The following is a 23,130-nucleotide window of genomic DNA, read 5'->3' as shown; positions in this document are numbered from 1 at the left end:
AATGAGGAAACAAAGGCCTGGAAAGGGAAAGGGAATGTGTCTGAGGTCACAGGACAAGCTAAGGAAACAATCTTGACCAGTGACCAGGGCACCGCAGGTAGAGGAGAGCCTGGGGGGGAGGGGCAGGCTCAGGTCTGACCCCCTCTGAAGCCAACCCCTGAGGCACAGCCTGAGAGCTGCTTCCTGGCTCCCCTCAGGGGCCTGAAGGGCCCACGTCACGCCTTCCCTGCTTTCATTTTTGTTCTTTTGGAAAGGGCTGAGTGGGAGTGGCTGCTGCTGTCCAGCTGTTAGGTCAGACCACACCTCCGGGCCCAGATGTGTCAGCCCCACAGTGATGGCTGAAATGGTTTCTGGGCCAAGGGCCTTGGGCCAAGGAAGCAGCACGAGAGCTGGGTCCCTAGAGAGCTGGGGGAGGAGACACACTGGGCCCTGACGCCAGGTCTTCTTGTGCCTTTACTGCCCCTCCTGTTCGACTGTCAAGGTGACCTTGTTGAAGATGTGGCAAGTCCAGGCTGCAGGGATCAAGATCTTTGGCTTTCCAAGAAAATCAGTCCCTCTAATGTATTTGCTTCTGTCTTCTGAGGTCTGAGCCCCAGCCTCCCCTTCCACTTCACTGGGAACAGACATTCCTACCTCCATCTTGGCCCAATCCTGGTCCAGTAACCTGCCACTGGCTCTGGCTTTCCCTGGCCTGCTGGGGGTGGAGGGGGTTACATAGCATTCCCGCCAGAGCCGTGCTCCACCCAGATCACCCTCCTCCATCCTGCCCCCTGGAGCGCAGGGACTTCCAGAAGAACAGCCAGTTCTCTAGCATCTGGAGTTGGTTTCTTGAGGGAGGGTCAAGGGCAAGCCAGGTCCTGGATCGAGATGCTCCGGGAGGGCCTTGGTACCAGGACAGAGAACAAAGGTGCAAGTTCTTCAAAGAGCCAGAGCTCAGCAATGGGGTGAGCATGAGACGAGGGGAGGGGTTTGGGGGGGACTGTCCTGGTGCTCTGATACACAAGGCCCTCTGATACCCAGTACCTGACAGTGCCCTGCTGGAAATGGTAAAGCTCACATCAGAACAGAAGTGGAGGGAACCAGCTTTTAGGTGCTTCTCTCCTCCCTCCAGGGTTCCTTCCTGAGTCTGCTTTCTCATCTTACAAGGGACAGCAGGGACTATAGGTACACATGCCCTGCCTGCTGGGATGTCTTGGCCACTTGGGGAGATGGTACTGAAGTGGCCTCAGAGAAACTTCCTGTGACCTCTGGTTGGCTCAGAGTCCCCAGGGTCTGCTCCATCATGGCATCCCCACTCCCCCCCACTCCGTAGTTAGTACTGTTCCCCCTTCTGTCTCCCATTCAGGGAGAGTAGCTAGAAAGCCAGGTTTGTTTCCTTCTTCTTGGGGACAGAGAACTAGGGGGATGAATTGAATGGATAGGTAGAAGGAAATATGGGTGGAAGGTTAAGTGGATGGGGATGATGGAAGAATGAATAGGAAAGTCGGTGGGTAAGTGTGGGTAATGGCTGGGCACTGGTGGCTCACACCTGTAATCCTACCTACTCAAGAGGCTGAGATCTGAAGATCTCAGATGCCCAGCCCAGGCAGGAAAGTTTGTAAGATCCTTATTTCTTACTTTGCCACCAAAAAAGCTGGAAGTAGAGCTGTGGCTCAAGTGGTAGGGTGAAAAAGCTAAGGGACAGTGCCCAGATCCTGAGTTCAGGCCCCAGGATCAGCACCCAAAAAAAGTATACAAAGTATGCTCAAAGACAAAGAAATCAAAGCTGGGTACCAGTACCTGTAATCCTAGCTACTCAGAAATCTGGGATCTGAGGATCACAGTTCAAAGCCAGCCCAGGTGGGAAAGTCAGTGAGACTCTTATCTCTAGTTAGCCACCAGAAAACCAGAAGTGTGGCACTGTGGCTCAGAATGGTAGAACACTTGCCTTGCCCAGTTGAAGTCCCACCACCAACCAAAAACAAAAACCAGTCAGGCACTGGTAGCTCACACTTGTAATCCTAGCTACTCAGGAGGCTGAGATCTGAGGATCTTGGTTCAAAGCCAGAAGTGGTGCTATAGTTCAAGTGGTAGAACACTAGCCTTGAGCTAAAGAGCTCAGGGACAGCACCCAGGCCCAGAGTTCAAGCCCCACAACTGAAAATAAATAAATAAAGGCATATTGTATTAATTCGCTTATGCATTCATTTGCTCATTCATTCACTGAAATAGTGAATCTTAAACTAAGCTCCTCCTTTACCTTTCACTTTATCATGATGACTTTCTCTAGTGTGAAATACCAAAGGACCAGAGGTGCGGCCTGAGTGGTTGAGCACCAGATACGAGCAAACAAGCTAAGCAAGAAGTTGAGACCCTGCATCTCAACCTAGCTACTGTACTAGCACACACATTTTTTAAAAAAAACTCATGAAATGCTAATATAATGTGTCTATGATCTCAGAAGTACAATAAAGTAGATATCTGAGGATTTGCTATCCAGCTTAAGAAACAGACCCAGCTCTGAGTATCTAGAGGGGTAGCACCTAAACCTACCCATTCTGGGGAAGATTTGGGCCAGGAAAGTACTGAGACTAAATACCCACTCCCCGGCCCAACCTGAGCATCCTGGAAGTCCCAGAGTCAGATGGCAGAGAGCTGGGCAAACACTAAGGAAGAGGGCTGGGCCACTTCTGGGGTGGGCCCGGGATGAAATGCCCTTCTCCCCACTTGCCATCTGTGTGAGCCATGGCAGGTGCCAGACCCGTGTCAGGCACTTGTTTCTTCATGCTAACAGTAGGGAAGTCCATGAAACTGCTGCTGCTTTTAGTGCAATTACTATCACTGCCTAAAAGGAAGCCCTGTGCTGGGCTGGAACACAGGATTTTGCTTTTCCACCCATCTGATGTCTCTGGAGGTGGAAAACCATTCTAATTTAGGTAAAGCCAAACGCAAAAGACAAAAACAGAAGCAGAAACACCTGTGTCTGTGTGTGTCAGGGGAGAGGAAAGAGCAAAACTGGATCTTGGGTGTGGCACTGAATAGACCCATATTTTGCACCTGGCCTTCCTTGTACAGGTGCTGAGAGTGGCCAGCAGGATCATTCCTTCAGCTGCAGTGTCATCACGGGTGCTCAAAACACAGGCTCTGCAGTTCTGGGTTCAAATGTGTCTGGACCACACTCTCGGGGCATGCGCTGGCATCACGCTTCACTTGTCTGTGCTGCCATTTCCTGATGCATACAGGGAGGGCCCTGCTCTAATGAGATCCTGCATGCAAGGAACTAGAGCAGTGCCTAGCACATAAATCTTTTCTTTTTGGAGGGTGGTGTGAAGTGGGTGTGGTACTGGGATTTGAACTCAGGGCTTTATACTTGCTAGGCAGGTATTCTACCTCTTGAGCCCTGCCCCCTTCCCTTAGACTTTTTGTACTTTAGTTTTTGTTTTGTTTTGGCAGGGTCAAGGCTTGAACTTAGGGCCCCGTGCTTGCTCAGCTTGCTTGTTCAGATGGTGCTGTACCAGTTCAACCATGCCTCCAGCCATGCTTTTTGCTAGTTACTTTGGAGATAGGGTCTTGCAGACTTTTCTGCCCGTATCTTAGCCTTTCTGAATACCTTGGATTATAGGTGTAAACCACCAGTACCCAAATAAGGCCCCTCTCCCTCTCCCTCTTCCTCTCCCTCCTCTGTCTCTCCCCTCCCTCCCTCTCTATCCCTCTCTATCTCTCCTCTCCCCTTCCCCCCCCCCCCTCTCTCTCTCTCGCTCTCGCTCTCGCTCTCTCTCCTCAGAGGCTATCCCAGAACTTGGATACCTAGAGCCTCACATATAGTTGGGATCACACATGCACACCACCATGACTAGTTTATTGGTTGAGATGGGGATTGTGTGAACTTTTGGCCTAGGCTAGCCTCTAACTGAAATCCTGCTAAACTGCTCCTACCAAGTAGCTGGAATTATAGGTATGAGCCATGATGCCTGGGCTGTGAGCACCTACAGAGGGCTCAAGGATAAAATGCCTCCCAGATCCCTCAGTTTAATGCAATGTTCAAGACATGGTATTAACCACTGACCCAGCAGTCCACAAGTGCTGGGCTGGTATGGGAGGGCACAGACTCTTTGAACTGGCTGAGAAGGGCAGCATGGAAGAAGCAGCATGCTGTGAGTTGAACCTTAGAGGATGGGAGGAGTGGGGATGATGGAATAAGGGGCAAAGGCAGTGCAGGCACAGGGCCTAAGCAAAGGCCCTGTGGTGGCCTTGCTCCTACCTGGTTTAAGAAGCTGGGAGTGAGCAGTCTAACTGGGCTGAAGGAAGGGGAAGATGAGGAGGGTCCGTCTAGCTGTAGTGGTAGGTTGGGATCTGTTAGTACAAGCCTCGAATACCATGCTGCCAAGGTAGCTGGGAGTTTTTTCCATAGGTAAAGGGCAGGCAGTATTAGTTTTGGTGGTGGTGTTTAGACACAGTGGTGGTCCCTGGCTCCTCTTAGCTATCTTGGTGCTAAGAAGTAGAGTGTCCATTAGGGGCATGTCAGTGATCAGTCATCTGGATATTCAGGGGAGACAGAATTGCATTGCTTTCCTAGAGTCCCAGGCAGCCTGACACCCCGGGTGGCTCTGACTTGGATCAGGAGCGCCACTTCCCTCTGTCCCTTTCATTTGAGCATTCAGGGCAAGGCTGGCAAGTCTGTCTTTGAAGGGGGACAAGCTGTACCTGTTTAGGGTTCGAGTCTCACTGAACTATGACCCCAGGCCCTAATGTGGCTCCTCACCCCCTCTCATAGCTCAGGACCCTCCACTGTGTGGCAGAGATGCCCCTCTTTTTTTTTTTTTTTTTGTCAGTTGTGGGGCTTGAACTCTGGGCGCTGTCCCTGAGCTCTTCAGCTCAAGGTGAGTGCTCCAGCATTTGAGCCACAGCACCAGTTCCGGTTTTCTGGTGGCTAACTGGAGATAAGAGTCTCACGGGCTGCCTTTACACCTCGATCCTCAGATCTCAGCCTCCAGAGCAGCTAGGAATACAGGCGTGAGCCACCGGCCCCAAGGTGAGATGTCCCTCTTAACCCCAGCAGCCTGTTCTCAGGCAAACCCAGCTCTCCCATCTCACTGCTGGTACGAGATGCCCAGAGACTCCCTCACACAGAGAGGAGGCCCAGCTTGCCCTCTGCCGCCCCAGAGCTGTCACCCTTTCTCTCCAAGGCTGCAAATCAATTCCACATTTGGGATCTGGCATGTTCTGTCTCCTTGGAACTCTCCCCTCCCTGTTAACTCGGCTCCCTATCACCCTCCGCCCCGCACGGTCATCTCATGGGGTCTGCAGACAGAAGCATTCCTGCCCTTGACAAGCCCTTCACATGCCAGAGGGGGCTGGGCTGCAGCAAAGGGACCGGAGGGACAGTGAACACCGGGCGTTCCCTGGAGAGATGAGAAAGTAAGGGCAGAGGGGAGGGGCGGAGGCCCAGCCTGAGCCAGCAGATGCAGGGTGAGGGGGTTGGGGGTGGTGAGGAGAGCTGCGAGGTAGCTCCCAGCTCAGCACATTCCTGAGACATCTGGCCGGGCTGGAAGGGCCCCAGCTGGCCCGCAAGGCTGTGGCTCCAGCTTCTTCACTCTGTGATGTCAGTCAGGCCTCAGCTCCCCGTCTCAGAGCCCCACTGGCCTGGGGTTCAAGTAGGGGCTCATCTTCACTAAGCAAGAGAGGACGATGGAGGAATCACTGCCCCAGAGGTGATGGGGGCAGAGGAGGGGAGAGGAGTAGGATGGACCAGCACGGAGGACCAGGGACTTGACCCTCTGACTGACTCAAGGCAATGCTCCTTTGGACTCATGCCAGCCCTTCCCTTCTTCTGGGAAGGGAGATGGAGACCAGAACAACTGGCCAAGGGGCTCCTTACCTTGGCTACGTCATCCTGGGCAAGTCCACTCCCCTCCTGGTCCTCAAGCAGCTGTGGTCGTAAGAATACAACAGACCTTGCGCCCAGAGGCTTTTCACTCTGCACAGTATATTGTTTAAGACACTTAACATGTGTTCTCACATTTAATCCTCCTAGCTATCTGGTGTGAGAGATCCAAGTTTTCCCATTCAGCTGAGAGTGAGGCTCCGAGAGGTTAAGTCACTGGCCCAAGCTCATAGCACCTAGCAGAGCTGGGTTAGAAGCAGACATGTCTGCCACCCTTGATTCATTACAAATGGGCTTCTGTCATGAGGGAGGTGGACCTAATGGTGCTGTGGAATTGGAATCCTCCTTTCTTTTGGCCATCAATGTGGATCTTCAAGAAGGATGAGCATTAGTCACACACTGGGTGGGGGAAGGAGGCGGGAATCTTTGGGGGCTCCCCCTTCCCTAGGAGGCCTGGAGAAGTCAGGACCCCAGGGACTGGAGTCATCGCCTGATCCCCAGCTGAGCCCAGAGGCCCCACACCTTCCCTGAACGAAGGGAGTAAATAAGGAGAGAGAATACTACTTCTTCCAAAAATAAAACCTGAGGACAACTCAGACAGGCTGTGACCATAAGGAAGCCAGAGGCCGAATGCTGTATGTGCCGAGGAGAGGGAATTCTGGCGAGAGCTGGGCGGGAGGTTCCAGCCAAGGAAGGTCTTCCAGCTGGCCAAGGAGATGGGAGCTGACTGGTCAGGGGGCCCTGGTTATATACCCTTAGGCTGATGCCTGGGAACAGCTCCTCCAGCGCCGAGTGGGCTCTGTGCTTCCTAGGGAACTGGTTCCACTGGGCTGAAGAACAAAAAGAACTAGGGGAATGGGTACATGCAACCCAGGGAGGAGCTGGGGAAAGGAGTCCAGGCAATGGAAACTGGCATCAGAGCAGGCTGGCATCAGTGCAGAATTTCAGGACTGTCAGTCCCAGAAGTTTTGCTATGGGAGAAAAGGGCTCCATCCATTGTTATCTCTCTGACACCTTCCTTCCTTTCCTCTCTCTTCATCTCTCCCTCTCCCTCCCTCCCTCCCTCTCTTCCTTCCCTTCTTCCTTCCTTCAGTCTGTCCATCTATCCAGTCAGCAAACAACGGAGACCCTCCCTAGCATTCTATTATGTTAAGAATTGGATACAATTCAAGACAGAGGCAATGTGAGTGGCTCATTTCAAGCCACCCTAAGAAACTTGGACTCTTCTATGGGCAGTCAGGAGTCAGATGGATATTAAGCAGGGGAATGGCATAGTCCTTAGGAGTTTTAGAAGAACCTTCTAAATGCAACTCTGGAGAGAAAAAAAATAGGCCGGAAGATGTAGATCTCTCGCTCCATAAATAGGGTAGGAACACCCTGAGTCAGAAAGTCTTTAGAGAACAGGAATGGGGCCTGCTCAGCTGTGGATCTGCAGAGCTGGGCACACAGTAGGTGCTTAGTAATGCTGACCGAATGTATGAGTGATGGATAAATGAAATACAATTGCTTGTCCTTATTCTCCAGAGGTCCAAGTGCCAGCCCTGGCACCTGGTTTCCAGTGTCCTGAGCTGTCCCACAGGGATCTTCTGGGCACCACATATGGACCAATGTCTCCGACAGGCAGACCATGAGCTGCTGTGTCCTTGATGGTGCCAGTCATAGCTAATCCCAGCTTTGGGCGGCGGCCCTCACTGCCATTGCTTCCTTCTGCCCAGACAGTGCCTGGCAAGGACCCCAGAGCTGAGCCATAGCACAGGGGCCGCCTGCTCACAAGATGCCAAGAGTTGGCTGAGAGCCGGAGGGACTTGTAGCCTGGCCAGGGTAGGGTGACTAGTGTCAGGAGGGGAAACTAGAGGACTAAACTTCCAGGGCTGGGAGCTGCAGAGAAAACACACCCAGCATGGATCCTGCTCTGTACAGATGTGACCCGCAAGGCAGGGCATATGTATGTGCACATGCGTGTGTCCCTTTCCTTTTTCCCAAACACATATTGACATACAAACAAAAAACCCTCATTCCTCACAATGACCCTCGTCCAGGACCAGCTGTCACTGTCCCAGCCTGCGGCTCCCATATCTCCTTCGCTGGGGCTCACAAAAGACTCAGTCCTCTCAGGCCCAAGGTGAGGGGCAGCCAGTGCTGCAATGGTGTGACATATTGCATGCATTTGTGTGAAACTTTGGCTCTGACCATGGGGGGAGGGAGCTTACATCTGGGGTGGCTGCACACGTGTGTGAATGTGTTTCCTGTGTTCTGTCTTTGTTTTTGCAGTTCTGGGATAGAGCCCTGGGCCTCTCACGTGCTCAACAAGTGTCTTACCTTTAAGCCACAAGTGTACATAGTTGAGCTGGTGTCTGTCCTTGTTGGACTTGTGTTTATGCCTTGCATTGTGCCCCCATATGAACTTGTCAGGGTGTGTACGTGGGATAGTGTCTGTGTAAGACACCTGCATGTGTAGATGTATATGTGTATATGTATTGTTACTGAAGGGAGAATTTCTATGCAGAAAATGCTCCCAGCCCAGGTCTGTGTAGTGTGTGTCCACATGTATTCACACACACACACACACACACACACACACAAGCATTTCTGCTTACCTGGACTCAGGTCACATGGTTAATAGTTCCTGTAAGGAAAAAAATATGACCCCTCAGCTGCCATTTTCCCTGGGCCTGCAAGAAATGGAGAGAGAATGAGGCCAGAGATTGGAACAGTCCAGCGCCCTCAGCCCCAAGCCTTTACCTTGTCCTGCTGGGCTGACTTCCTGCTTTCTGGGGGCCAGAGAGGCCAAAAAGCCATTTTCTGCTCTCAGTGGACTCTACCCTGCCCAGCTGTCCTGCATCTGGGGGACATACTAACCCATGAAGGCTTTGGGGTCCCGAGAGGAACATACACAAGTTGAGTCTTGAAATGGGACCTGAGTCTGAGTCCAGTAACTTTCTGGCTTAAGGCAGACTGAGTCCAGATCTAAGAAGATAAATACTGGGTGTCTCAGGACAAACCCTGCTCAGATACCTAGAAAGTGGGTCTGCTAACAGCTGGGACCTCCGTTTCCCTCCTTGGTTAACTGTGACTACACACACACACACACTGGTGGCCCTTCAGCCTGACATGGGGGCAATTTGCTAGTGACCACGAGGCAAGTAACTGTCCGGGAATGTGCTGGTCACTGTGTTTGAGGGAGAGGGGTGTCTGCGGCCTGCCTACCAGGGAGGCAAGGAGAAATGGTGGGAGGGCTTTCCTGATCTCAAGTTCACTCTCTTGGGAGGACTGTTACTGCAGGGATTCCCACTATCCCTCAACCCACAGCTCAGCCTGGACCCATTCCCGTCTTTCCTTCCTGCCCCTCCCCAGCGCACAGTGAGCTAGCCTGAGCCAGGGGAGCATAGGCGCCAGGGATGAGAGTGCACATGTGGAGAAACTAGGGTTGAGGACAGGGCCCTGCCTCCAGGAGGACCCCCCACACATACACACACACCAGCAGATAGTTACATCCCCCCAGTTTTGCTCTATTTGTGCTGATTACAGTGGAGGGGACACGGAGAGGGGCGGGCACCAGCCCTATTAGTGCCCCAGCGAGCTCCCCTCTTCCCTACCAAGAACAGAGCCACCCTGCCAGCCCACCAGTGAGCCCCTGGGGTGAGACTACTGGAGGTAGAGAGCAAGGATCTGAGCTGGAAAAGCAGCCAGGAGGCTGGAAGGCCTGGGGGATGGCGAGCTGGAGGACTGGGGCCTGGAGGAGGGGGAGGGAGGGGGCTGGAGGTTGGAGGACCCGGGGGCTGGAGGGCGGGGGGGGGGGGGGGGGAGTCGAGCCAGGGAGGGAGGGGTGGGGGGCGGGCGTAGCAGACCCTCCTTCCGTATTGGCTCCTCCTCGGGGGGCGGGGCCGGGCTACCGAGAAGGGTCTCGGGACACCAAAGGACGGCCATCCCGGCCTCAGCCCCAGACGTGGAGGGGAACAGGCGGGACCACGAGAGTACGCACGCACGCACGCACGCACACACGCTCCCAGGGGCCTCGATCCCGCTCCGCGGGCTCCGGCGACCCCACCCCCCACCCCGGTCCACGCCGCCGCGGGCGTGGCTCGCAGCCTCCTCCCATTGGCCAGGAGCTCCGCGGGCCTCACCAATGAGAGAGCGGGATTCCGGCCGGGGAGGGGGCGGGCCCGAGGGGCCGGGTTAACCCTGTGAGCGCCAGGCGGCGCGGCGGGGGGCGGACACCGCCCGGACGCGTATCTGAACGTCAAGGGCAGGCACCTGAGCCCGGGCGCGGGGAGGCGGTGCTGCCCGGGGCCGGGGGGCGGCGCGGGGGGAAGGAGGGCGCGGATGTGCGAGCCGGAGAGCGCAGGGGAGCCGGCGCCGGCAGGGAGCTTATACTGGCACGACTGTAGGAAAAAGTCTTTAATGAGGAGGGAAGCAAATCCGAACGCTTCCTTCTCGGGCTTCCCACCCCCGATGCCTGGAAAGACACCCCGTAGGCCGCTCACCCCTGGTGGAACCCCATCCACCCACCTCGGTGGGTTGGCGCGCGAGCGTCGGCCGTCTGTGGACGCCTGGCCGCAGGCCTCTTTCCCAGCCCTTCCCGCCCCACCCTTCCAAAACAGTGTGTTAGTTTGGGATGAGGGACAAGAGGCCTGGCTGAAGCCGGGGAGGGCTGAACTAGAGTGGGCTTTCCAGGGAAGGGGGTACCCCGCAGCTAGGATAGAAACCACAAGGGGAACACACCCTGGGGCAGCCCCAGGGCCGCCAAGAACCCCTCTCTAGGCGTACCCGTTCGCTGTGTGGCTTTAGGTAGATGGCTTTCCCTCTCTGGACCTCACTTTTCTCGCTAACAAATCATGGATCAGGAGCCCTCTCGGGTCCCTGGGCCTCTAAACCATCGCTGAGATGCTAGGAGAGCTAGGTGTCAGAAGGAAGTAGGCCAAGGATTAGAGTCCTTGGGGGCGGGGGGAGAAGAGGTGAGCCTCGACGTGATGGAACGGGCCCACTATCCATCCACCCAGCACCCAAGGAAGCCCGGAGCAGAGAACATCTGAATGTCCTCCACTCCCCCCCACCCTCCCCCCCCCCCCCGCCGCCCCTTGGCCGCCCTCCCCTTCTGCTTGGCTCCCACTGCGCTGGAAGCTTCAGGTCCTGCTGGGCTTTGGCTGCTACTTCTAGCAGGTGGGGTGGGGGCTGCTCACTCCCCCCACTCCAAACGGGGCCAACTGGGCTCCCTTAGCCGGCCCCGGTGAGGGCAGCGCCAAGAGGAGGGGGCGGGGTAGCTCTGAGAAGTACCTGGTTCGTCATCCCGGAGCCAATGACCCCAGCCCCGTCTGGAGGAAGTGTCTCTCCTCTCCCAGGCCCCCGGGAAGGGGCTTGGCAAACGCTTATCATCATCGCCTGAGCAGCAGCTGCTGGAGAAATACCTTAACGGCTGACTCACGGCCCTCCTGCTCCTCGACCCCCCCCCCCCCCCCCGCCCCGCACCCGGCCCACGGCAGCCTGGGAAGCGTCCTACGGGGAGTGTTGGGAGATGGCGCCCCCAGCTGGGCAGGCCCGGCTCTGCAGAGGGCGTGGCCAGCACGGCCCTGGCTGCTGAACTGGATGGCTGGCTGGCTGGCTGGCTGGATGGATAGATGGATGGAAGGAAGGAGGGGTCAGGGAGGGGGGGGTCGGAGAAGGAGTTACCCAATAAAGCACTAATGTCTGGGAACTGCAGTTGTCCCAACAGACTTGTTTAGCTGAGGCCTCTGATCTCCTGATACTGCCCCCACCCCAGACACTGATGGACAGTTGATACAGTAGTGGTATTGTTCTCTAGGATGCAAGACCCTGGCCCTGCACCCCTATTTAATGAGTGTCCAAGCAGGTGAACCTGCCCCCAAGGAGTTCACAATCTAGCAGGAAACAGCAGTTCAAGCAGGAAAAGCTGTGTGGTTGTTGGGGAAGGGGTGGGCAATGCGGGATTGGGAGGACACCTCCCGTCTCTGCTTGCCTCCCTGGGGTTGGTTCATGTTCCCCATCAATGCTTGTCCTTAAACACTGGGTAATTACCTGAAATGATACAGGTGAGAGTGTTTTAGAAGGTGGCAAAGCATAACAGTGACAATGCCAGTGGCTCAGGCCTGTAATCCTAGCTACTCAGGAGGCTGAGATCTGAGGGTTGTGATTCGAAGCCAGCCTGGACAGAAAAAGACTATGAGACTCACCTCTCCAAAAAGCCAGAAGTGAAATTGTGGCATCAGTGGCAGAGTGCTAGTCTTGGGGGATGGGGGAAGCTAAGGGACAGCCCAGCTCAGGATTGGCACCCCTCACACGCACGCGCGCACACACACATACACACACAATAAGTTGAATGATTGCTTTTTGGCAGAGCAGAAGTGGGAGGTTACCTGTCAGCAGTCTCTCAGGGCGATCCTCTCCTCTTGCTTTGTTTGGGGGAGAAAACCAAGCCACCTCTCGCTCTGTTGGTTTCCAACTCAAGCCCAGAGTGTGGGCATGGCTGCAGTTTCCATAATGTTAATAACTAACAACCCTTGAGCACTCACTTCCTACTAGGTGCTCTCCTAAGAGCTCTGTAGAACTTTACTCATTTTATCCTCGTAATCTTGTGACTAGTAAGCATCTGACCAACACTAGATCCTCATGACAATCCTATGGGGTAGGAACTGTTTTTGTTTTTTTCCTTGAAGTACAGAGAACTTAAGAAACAGCACAGAGTGACTTGGGTGACTGTTCCACAAAGATGGGTCCAAGTGGCCGTAGATCTTATTCGTAGACAGATAGCTTCTTTGCTTATCTGTGCTAAATTGAGACTGTTTCCTCTAGTCAGAGCCACAAAAGAAAGAAAGTGACTCTCGTCCAATCTCAGGAAGCTAGCCCTCACCCATGCAACCAGTGGAACTTGCCACCCCTTCCAATTACAAATGCAGTTATTCATAAAGTTCTTTTGTGGTGGGGGGGGGTTCCGGTTGTGGGGCCTAGGTACTGTCCCTCAGCTCTTCAGCTCAAGGCTAACACTCTACCACTTGAGCCACAGCACCACTTCCGGCTTTTTAATTTTTGCTTATGTGGTACTGAGGAATCGAACCCAGGGCCTCAGGCATGCACTCTACCACTGAGCCACCTTCCCGGCCTGCAGTTATTCATAAAGTTCTAAGATTGCTTTATACATTTGAAATTCTTTCCAGAGAGAAGATGTAACTTACCGTCACCTAGTATCTGTCAGCCTCTGGAATGCTTTGTTAATGTTAAAATGTAACATTTGTTCTGTAACAACTATATGCCAAGGACTGTTGTAAACCTTCCTAATGGGGGGCAGGGATTCTAGGGTTTACTGTACTAGGGTTTGAACTCAGAGCCTAGCTTGTTTACTTGGCTGGCACTCTACTACTTGAACCATACTTCTAGATCCTGCTTTTATTTGTGCAAATAAAGTCTCATGGACTCTTCTGCCTAAGATTGCTCTGAACTTAGAGCCTCTTTCCATCATTATATCAATACATGCATACACAGCCACACATAACTGACATAAAAGTTTCACCAAGAGCTGGAAGCTGGTGTTTCATGCCTGTAATCCTGACTACTCAGAAGGATAAGCTCTAACGATCATGATTCCAGGCCAGCTCAGACAGAAAAGTCTTTCAGAGTTTATCTCCAACTACAACACACACACACACACACACACACACACACACACACACACACACACACACACACACACACGTAAAAGCCAAGAGACAATGCCTAAGCCCTGAGTTCAAGCCCTAAGACTGGCCCAAAAACAACAACAACAAAAATTCCCTGGGTATTCAACTTCAAATGGGCAAAGCACTCTTGTATGTTCTACTCTTATTTTGCTCTTTTTTGTTGTTGTTGTTTGGTACCAGTCCTGGGGCTTGAACTCAGGACCTGGACACTGTCCCTGAGCTTTGTCTGAGTGTGTATCTGTGTGTGTGTACACACTCAAGGGTAGTGCTCTACTTACCACTTGAGCCACAGCTCCACTTCCAGCTTTTTGGTAATTTATTAGAGATAAGAGTCTCATAGATTTTTCTGACTGTGCTGGCTTTGAACCTTGATTCTCAGATCTCAGCCTCCTGAGTAGGAGGCTCCTCAGGTAGGAGCCACCGGCATGTGGATAGTCTGTTTTTTGGGTTTTTTTTTCCTTGGACTTTGGCTGTAAATCCTCCATGTCTTCACCTTTTTGGAAGCTGAAGAAGTTGGTCTCATGGAAGTCTAGTAGAATGTGGTCACCACGAGCAATGAGGAAAAGGGGGTAGAGAGAGAGGATGGTTCATGGGAGCTGTGGGAGGAAGAAGTAAGGTATAATGTTCTATAGCTGCACGGTAAGATAACTGTGCTTGACAACTAATTGTGTATTTCCAAATAACTAGTAGAGGGGCTGGGGGTTTAGCTCAGTGGAAGATTGCCCACCTGGCGAAAGCAAGGGCCTGGGTTCGGTCCTCAGCTCTGGGGGGAAAAAAAAAACTAGTAGAAAGGATTTGGAACACTCCTATCACAAAGACATGATGGATGTTTGAGCAGATGGCTGGGCTAATTACCCTGGAGTGGTGGTCATATGTTTCGGTCACATGTATTGGAATGTCACACTGTACCCCATAAATATGTCCAAGGGTTATGTGTGAAAGTAAAAATTTTCTAAGTAGACTTCTAAAGATTCTGGTCATGACCCACTAAATTGATTTCATAATCCAATAATGAGTCATCACCCCCAGTCTGCAGAGTCCTGAGTCATACTGGAAGTATGTAGGACAGGATTTGAACCTCAGCAGCGGGCTCCAGAGCTTAAGTTCTTGGCATAAAGAATGCTTTGGGCCTGGTGTAGTGATGCTCAGCTATAATTTCAGAACTTGGAAGACTGAGACAGGACGATCACAAATGCAAAGCCAGGCAGGACAACAGTATTGGCTTCATAGAGATCCTTTCTCTTTAAAAAAAAAAAAAAAAATCAAGCTGGGCTCCAGTAGTTCACACCTGTAATCCTAGCTACTCAGGAAGCTGAGATCTGAGGATTGTGGTTCAAAGCCAACCTGGGCAGGAAAGTCCATGAGACTCTTAGGTCCAATAAACCACCAGAAAACCAGAAGTGATGCTGTGGCACTAGTGGCTCATGCCTGTAACCCTAGCTACTAAGGAGGCTGAGATCTGAGGATCATGGCTCAAAGCTATCCCAGGCAGGAAACTCCATGAGACTCTTACTTCCAATAAGCTACTCAAAAAAGCAGGAAGTGGTGCTGTGGCTCAGGTGGTAGAGCATGGACAGTGCCCAAGCCGAGTTGAAGCCAAGACTGGCAAAAAAAAAAAATCAGAAAGTAAAGATAACACCATGCCATTAATACTCCCCTTGGGATATGTGCTTACCATTAGGGATAGTTCTTCTCTTAGTCTTCACTTCATCTTAGGCAGGTGGTGAGAGGGGCTTGGGACACACACTAAAGCTAGGTACAATGTGACCAGCTCCTGGGATCCTGTCACTGGGGCCTGGGAGTCTTTGCAGGGCTCACTTGAGTTGATACTTGTGAGGGCAGAGGGGGTAGCAGAGGTAACTGTGCTAATGCTGACCATAGAAAGGACCAGAGCTGCCAGGCGCAAGGTGGCTTACACCTGTAATCCTAGCTACTCAGGAGGCTGAGATCTGAGGATCATGGAGTGAAGCCGATCTGGACAGGAAAGTCTGTAAGACTCTTTATCTCCATCTAATCAGAAAAAGGCCACAAGTGGCCCTGTGGCTCAAGTGGTAGAGTGCCAACCTTGAGAGGAAAAAAGAAAACAAAAAGCTAAGAGACAGAGCCACGGCCCTGAGTTCAAGCCCCAGTTCCAACACACACACACACACACACACACACACACACACACACACACACACACACACACACACACACGAAAGAAAAGAAAAAGAAAAAAAGAAAAGAAAAAAAATGACCAGAGCCTGATGCTGGTGGGGAGATAGATGCATGGTGACCGTACAATTTTTTTTTCTTTTTAAAAAGATATAATTGGGGCTGGGAGGTGGCTCAGTGGTAGAGTGCTTGACTCACATGTATGAGGCCCTGGGATAAATTCCTTAGCACCACACAAACAGAAAACCAGAAGTGGCACTGTAGTTCAAATGGTAGAGCGCTAGCCTTGAGCTGAAGAGCTGAGGGACAGCGCCCAGGCCCAGAGTTCAAGCCCCACAGCCAACAATACATATGTGTGTGTATATGTATATATATGTATATATACATATTTATTGTTATTATTAAGGTTGTTGTCCCATTTCTTAAGTCAGGTAAAGAGGACAATTCTTTTTGGACAATGTCACCCCTTTCTTTGCTTTCCCTCAGTTGACAATGAGGAGGGGACAGTAGACAATGGTAGGGGAACAGGAATGAAGAGGTGACCACACTGAACCCCTCTCCTCCATTCCTCCCCTTTCCAGCACTTTCCAGAGCACCTGGACCACTTCGTGGAAAACATGGAGGACTTCTCGAATGACCTGTTCAGCAGTTTCTTTGATGACCCTGTGCTGGGTGAGAAGAGCCCTCTGCTGGACATGGAACTGGACTCCCCCACGCCAGGCATCCAGGCGGAGCACAGCTACTCCCTGAGCGGGGATTCTGCGCCTCAGAGCCCCCTAGTGCCCGTTAAGATGGAGGACACCACCCATGGTAAGTGGGAGGGCCTGGGGGCAGAGCAGGCCCAGGGGCACCACAGGCCCAGAAGACCCAGGAGGGTGGACACTTCTAAGGGACAAGAGGGAGCCTAGGACTCCCAAGGGAGCCACCCATAACCCTCAGGGCCGCCCACTTCCCTACCTTTTGGATCTCTGAGCCACTTCTCAAAAGCAGGTTGTTTTGCTAATTCAGGTTAAAAAAAAAAAAAAGTCATTCACAAAGTGTGATTCTCAGACCATCAGCAGGGAGCCATTAGAAATGCAAGGCATCCACTGGCTAAGTGTGGTTGGGACATGCCTATAATCTCAGCTCTCTGGAGGCTGAGCAGGGTTTCCCGGTCAGCCTGAGATAAGAGAGAGACCCTTTTTTTTTTTTTTTTTTTGTCATTTGTGGGGCTTGAACTCAGGACCTGGGCACAGCCCCTAAGCTCTTTTGCTCTAGGCTAGTGCTCTACCACTTTGAGCCACAGTTCTACTTCCCGTTCTCTGATGATTAATTGAGATAAGAATCTCATGGACTTTCCTGCCCAGGCTAACTTGGAACCATGATCCTCAGATCTCAGCTTCCTGAATAGCTGGGATTACAGGCTTGATTCACCAGCACCAGGCAAGAGACAGGTGAAAAATAAAAAGCCTAGCCCTGTGGAATCAGATTTCCAAGCAATTCTGGAGGTGCGGGCTGGGAATGTGGCTAAGTGGTAGAATGCTTGTCTAGCATGCATGAAGCCCTAGGTTCGATTCCTTAGTACCACGTACATAGAAAAAAGCCAGATGTGGTGCTGTGGCTCAAGTAGTAGAGTGGCTAGCCTTGAGCATAGAGAGACTCAGGGACAATGCCCAGGACAAGAAAGAAAGAAAGAGAGAGAGAGAGAGAGAGAGAGAGAGAGAGAGAGAGAGAGAGAGAGAGAGAGAGAGAGAGAGAGAGAAAGAGAAAGAGAGGGAGGGAGGGAGGGAGGGAGGAAGGAGAAATGTTGGTGTGTGTGTGTGTGTGTGTGTGTGTGTGTGTGTGTGTGTGTGTGTGTGTGTGTGTGTGTGTGTGTGTGTGTGTGTTGGTCCTAGGGCTTGAACTCAGGGCCTAGGAACTATCCCTGAGCCTTCTTCTCAAGGCTAGTACTCAACCATTTGAGCTACAGCTCCACTTCTGACTTTTTAATTGGAGATGAGAGTCTCAAGAACTTTTCTGCCTGGGCTGGCTCCGAGCCCAGATCTTCAGATCTCACCCTCCTAAGTGGCTAGGATTATAGGCGCCAGCCACCACCACCTGGTTTTGAATGAGTTTCTTAATTCTTTCTTCTGTTAAATGGAAAACAGTAGTTGCTGACCACTAAGTGAGCATCAGGGTCTTAGACATGCTGTGTGCAGGAATCTGAGTTAGCCTTGAAGGTCCCAGAGCTTGTTGTTGAGCAAGACTGGCACCCCTACCATAATAGATTTTTATGTGTCTCCAGGGTTTGTGGCTGCCAAGGTCCCAGCTGCTTACTGAGCACTGGCCTCAGCGAAGCTTCTAGATCTTTAGCCCTGAGCTGGGGAAAGGCTTGGGTGTGGAGTGTAACCCTCCTCTGGCCCTCTGGGAGGTTCTTCATCCACTCCACTAAGCTACTCCAGAACCTCTTTAGCCACGCCAGTTCTTTTTTTTTGCCAGTCCTGGGACTTGAACTCAGGGCCTGGGTGCTGTCCCTGAGCCTCTTTGTGCTCAAGGCTAGCACTCTCCACTTGAGCCAGGGTGCCACTTCTAGCTTTTTTGAGTAGTTTATTGGAGATAAAAGTCTCATGGGAACTTTTCTGCCTGGGTTGGCTTCAAACCACAATCCTCAGATCTCAGCCTCCTGAGTAGTTAGGATTACAGGCATGTGCCACTGGCGCCCCGCCCCATTTCTATTTTTAAAGCAATTTGTCTGTGGCCCTTCACAGGGGCAGCTTCCCGGAGGCCAGCAGCCTGGCCCTATAATTTGGGGAAATTGTGGGCATTCTGGGACATGAGGGTAGCCTCTAGCCCTTGGCACTCAGGCTTCTAGTAGGGTGCGGCCTGGCCTCTGAGGTGGGATCAGAGGAATCACTGACCTCTCTCTCGCCCCAGTGAGCCCCAGAGCCTCCTCCAGACCTCCCCAGCCTGCTGTGTCCAGCAGCCACTCACTGCCGCTTCTCTTCATCCAGGCAGGGAGGGCTAGCATGGGCAGGGGGTGGGGTGGAAGGCTGTAAGCATCCACAGAAAAGGATGGTGCCAGAGAGCCCTGTAATCCTGGGGAGGCCAGAGGACCTACTAGGTGGGTAGAAGTGAACTCTGCCCTGGGGACCCTTGAGCACCCTCCCCATCCCGTCCTCCACATGTCTCCCAGGGCCCCACAGCCAGTAGCTCTGGCTGTGTCCTTCTAAACTGATCTCTACTAAGTTTCTCCTCTCCATCCCTGCTGTCTGCCTTTGTTCAGGCGTCATCCTCTCTTGCCTGGACTATTTCTTTTAACAGCCTCTGGTGGCAGGTCTCCCTGCCTCCATCTTCTCCTTCACAGACAGAAGGATCTCTTCTAAAATTATGAATTTGTGCATGTTCAAATTCCATCCCTGGAGCCAGGCGCTTGTGGCCCATGTGTGTAATCCTAGCTACTTAGGAGACTGAGATCTGAGGCTTGGGGTTCGAAGCCAGTCTGGACAGAAAAGTCCATGAGACTCTTATCTCCAATAACATACCGAAAGAAAAAAGAAAACATCCTTACCTTTGGGTAAAGTCACAGTTCCAGGCCAGGTCCAAGGCCATGCCAGCATGCTGCCTGCTGGTTCTCTCTCCCTTTCTCTGCTTTTTTGTTTATTTGTTTGTTTTGGTTTTGGGGGTTTTTTGGGGGGGAGAGGGTTATGGGTTTTGTTGTTATTGTTGCTGGGCTGGTCATGGGGCTTGAACTCTGGGGCTGGGCGCTGTCCCTCAGCTCTTCAGCTCAAGGCTAGTGCTCTACCATTTGAGCTACAGTGCCATTTCCAGTTTCCTGGTGGTTAATTGGAGATAAGAGTCTCAGGGCCTTTCCTGCCCTGGCTGGCTTTGAAGCGGGATCCTCAGATCTCAGCCTCCTGAGTAGCTAGGATTACAGGCGTGAGCCACTGGTGCCGGCTCCTATGTTTTATTTTTTAAAGACAGCGTTTGTTGTAGAGCCTCAGCTAGCTTTCATGGTGCCCTCCTCCCACCTTAGCCTCTGGAGCGCGGGGATTGCAGGTATACAACACCACAGCCACTCCCCTGGCCTCTCTGACTCCATCTTCCACACCCCTGAGTGTTCCCTTCCATACTGGATCCCCAGCACCTGGGACAGCAGATGTTTATGGAATAACAATACCTATCTTCACACTGGCTGCCATTTGTTGAACATTTGCTTCTTGTCCAGCATCACCAACTTGCTTGAGGTCACACAGCCAGGCTGGAAGGTCCATGTCCAGCGTCCCAGCCCAGTCCCTATACATTTAGCAATGTAGAAGACACCCTCACCTCTCCTGCTTCTGCCCAGACTGCCCTTCCACCTCACCAGGGTCCCCATCTCTCCTTTCCACCTTCAGGTGTACTCTAGCACCTCTCCATAATCCTTTCCAGATCAGCTGCCAGCAAGCAGGAGGGGGCCTGAGCTGTGTGCTCAGAGTCCCCTGAGCCTGGGTTACTGCCTTTTTCCACAGACGTGGAGCATGGTGCTTGGGCACTGGGTCACAAACTGGCAATCATGGTGAAACAGGAGCAGAACCCAGAGCTGCCTATGGACCCTCTGGCCGCCTCCTCAGCCATGGCTGCTGCTGCTATGACCACCACCCCTCTGCTGGGCCTCAGCCCCTTGTCCAGGCTGCCCATCCCCCACCAGGTGAGCCTGGGACTCAGGTAGGAGCCGAGGGGGGAGGGCTGGGGTGGGCCGTGCAGCTCTGTGAACAGGGGAACAATGCCAACCTCAGGGCTGAGGGTTAGAAGTACCAGGCCAGGCCTCTGCCTCCCTGCTGGTTGCCCTTTGCCTTTCTACAATGGATACAAACTGCGGCGCCTTCAGGGTGAGCTGGCTGCTTCTGCTTAAGAGTAAGATGGCACCAGGAAGGGCTGGGCATTGGAGGGCCAGTTAGGATCTCAGAGATGGAGCTGGCCCCAGCCATTTCCTTTTCTCAGAGCTTCAGGATTTTAAGAAAGGAAGGGGAATACAACATGCAAATACAAAAATGATGTTACAAAAAAAAAAACAAAAAACAGAAGTGGAGTTGTGACACAAGTAGTAGAGCACTAGCTTTGGATGTCAAAGCTTAGAGATAGATTCCAGGCACTCAGTTGAAGGCCCAACACACACACATACACACACACACACACACACACACACACACACACACACACACACACACACACACACACACACACACACACACACACACACACACACACACACACAGAGTAAGACCCCTATCTGGAAAACAAACTAGAAACAAAACAAAAAGACAGGGAGATGTGGCTCAAGCCCTAGGACACTTGCCTAGAAGGGAGAGGCCCCAAATTCCATCCACAATACTGTCCCCACCCAGAAAGAAATCTGATGCCATCAGTCCCTTGCTTAAAACCCACTAAGCCATCTCCTTGCCTCAACTTCTCTGCCAGGATTCTAGACCAACACTCATTTCAAACCCTAGTTTCTAGAGACTTTCTCGGAGTCTCCCACCAAGTAATCCCTCCTTTTATCTACTGTTTCCACTCATTGGTCAGCTACTGTGTGCCAGACAGCACCTCAGATCCTCATGGCATCCACATAGCAACACCAAAGTGACCTTCACCATTAGTCCAGGGTCAGCCTCCACTAGGAGGCCTGGTCTTAGAGGCCATAGAAAACCTCCTCCTCTGAGCTTAAGTTCTGAACTGTACTACTTGGCCGCATTTTCTCCTCTTGAGTGTAGCTTGGCTTTTCCAAGCATGAGGCTTTACCTCTCTTCTCCTCTTGCTGCACCCAGCACCCCCAAGCCCAGTTACCTCCCTGACTATAGGGCAGAAACACCAGCCTCTGGGAGGGAGGTAGACTGGAGGGGCAGTGGATGGAGCTGGAGCTGTCTCTTTTCCAGGCTCCAGGAGACATGACTCAACTGCCAGTGATCAAAGCAGAGCCCCAGGAGGTGAACCAGTTCCTTAAAGTGACACCAGGTGAGTGTGTCCAGGGCTCTCTTCTCCTCCACTATTGGTCTAGCCCACTAGTGTCCTTCAGAGTCCTGACTTCTGAACCAGATATCCTCCCCCACCTACTCTCCATCCACTCATGCTCCCTCTTCTGTATCGAGTGCCCCCTTACTGCATCTGTGACTACCATTATTGTATCTACATTCTCTCACCCTCCTGATGTCCGTTCATTAGCTGAAGCCCACTCAATAGTCCATTAGCCATCCATCATCCACTGTTTAGCCATCCAACCAACCATCCATCATCTACGCACTCATCCATCCATCCATTATCCATCTAGATCATCCCTCTGTCCACCCATCTAATCACCTATTCATCATTGAACTAGAACCTACTGGACAGCATCATCTAGTCTGAGGCACTAAGAAAGCAGAAAGACAGTAGACTAAAGAGTTTCCAGGATCATCACGGGCAAACCACCAATTAATTACACAGCAGCAACCCAGGGTAGTTCTGTGAGCTCATTTGCAGACCAGACAAGAGAAGGAGACACAAGAGTTATTTGGAGTTGGCCGTAAAGGGAACCGATAAGGGAAGCTTTCCAATCTAGCGGCCCTCCCAGCGTCTGAGCTCCTGGTCCTCGGTTGAGCCTGGACTCCAGGCACCTCTTTCATATACCTGCAGAGTGGCAATTTTCCTGCCAATGCCATGGTGGAAGGTGGCATCCCTCCATCCTGCTTTGCTGAAATCCCAGCACCTGCTCTTCCCTAACACGGGGTACGGAAACCCTGAGTGGTTATGGCTCCCTATTTCAAGGTGGAAGGGAAGGAGAGATTGCTGCTTCCTCAGCCTGAGCCCCGTGGGTCTGCTTTAAGACCCTAATTACAGGGCTGGGAAGTTGGCTCAGTGGTAGAGCGCTTGCCTTGCATGCCTGAGGCCCTGGGTTCGATTCCTCAGCACCACATAAGCAAAAAGAAAAAAGCCGGAAGTGGCGCTGTGGCTCAAGTGGTAGAGCACTGGCCTTGAGCTGAAGAGCTGAGGGACAGTGCTCAGGCCCAGAGTTCAGGCCCCACAACCGGACCAAAAAAAAAAAAAAAGACCCTAATTACATCTCAGTGCCAGTGGCTCTTGGCTGTAATCTTAGCTGCACAAGAGACTGAGATCTGAGGATTGTGGTTCAAAACCAACCCAGACAGCCAGCCAGACAAAACTATGAGACCCTTTTCACCAGTTAAACAGCGCCCCCCCAAAAAAAAGCCATAAGTGGAGATATGGTTCAAGGGATAGTGTGCTAGTCTAGTGTGAAAAAGCTAAAGAATAGCACCTAGTCCCTGAGTTCAAGCCACAGTACTTGTACAAAAAAAAAAGAACTTGACTTCAGTGCTTACATAGCTGGGACTTAAAAGCCCCAAATCCTGTGAAGCTAGAAGTGGGGGAGAAACCACTTTGGGGTACCCACATGAAGAACAAAAGGACAAGAGCTGGCCCATTGCTCTCTGAGCC

At 52.2% G+C, this 23,130-nt stretch overlaps 1 protein-coding gene across 2 annotated transcripts in view; it reads left to right on the top strand.

The window, feature by feature from the left end:
* Positions 1–23,130, top strand: part of Creb3l1 (cAMP responsive element binding protein 3 like 1) — a 38,911-nt gene that overhangs the window by 5,953 nt on the left and 9,828 nt on the right. For both annotated transcript variants that reach the window (XM_070032479.1, XM_070032478.1), the window contains exons 2-4: positions 16,287–16,515; positions 20,172–20,350; positions 21,576–21,654. In XM_070032479.1, coding sequence (XP_069888580.1) covers positions 16,287–16,515; positions 20,172–20,350; positions 21,576–21,654 — 487 coding nt within the window. The remainder of the gene's footprint in view (positions 1–16,286; positions 16,516–20,171; positions 20,351–21,575; positions 21,655–23,130) is intronic.

The sequence above is a fragment of the Dipodomys merriami genome, unplaced genomic scaffold (genome assembly GCF_024711535.1).
Source record: "Dipodomys merriami isolate MVZ:Mamm:240054 unplaced genomic scaffold, mDipMer1.0.p SCAF_21, whole genome shotgun sequence".
Lineage (NCBI taxonomy): Eukaryota > Metazoa > Chordata > Mammalia > Rodentia > Heteromyidae > Dipodomys > Dipodomys merriami.
Note: the sequence above shows the minus strand (reverse complement) of the source record. Positions and strands in the feature narration are given on the sequence as shown.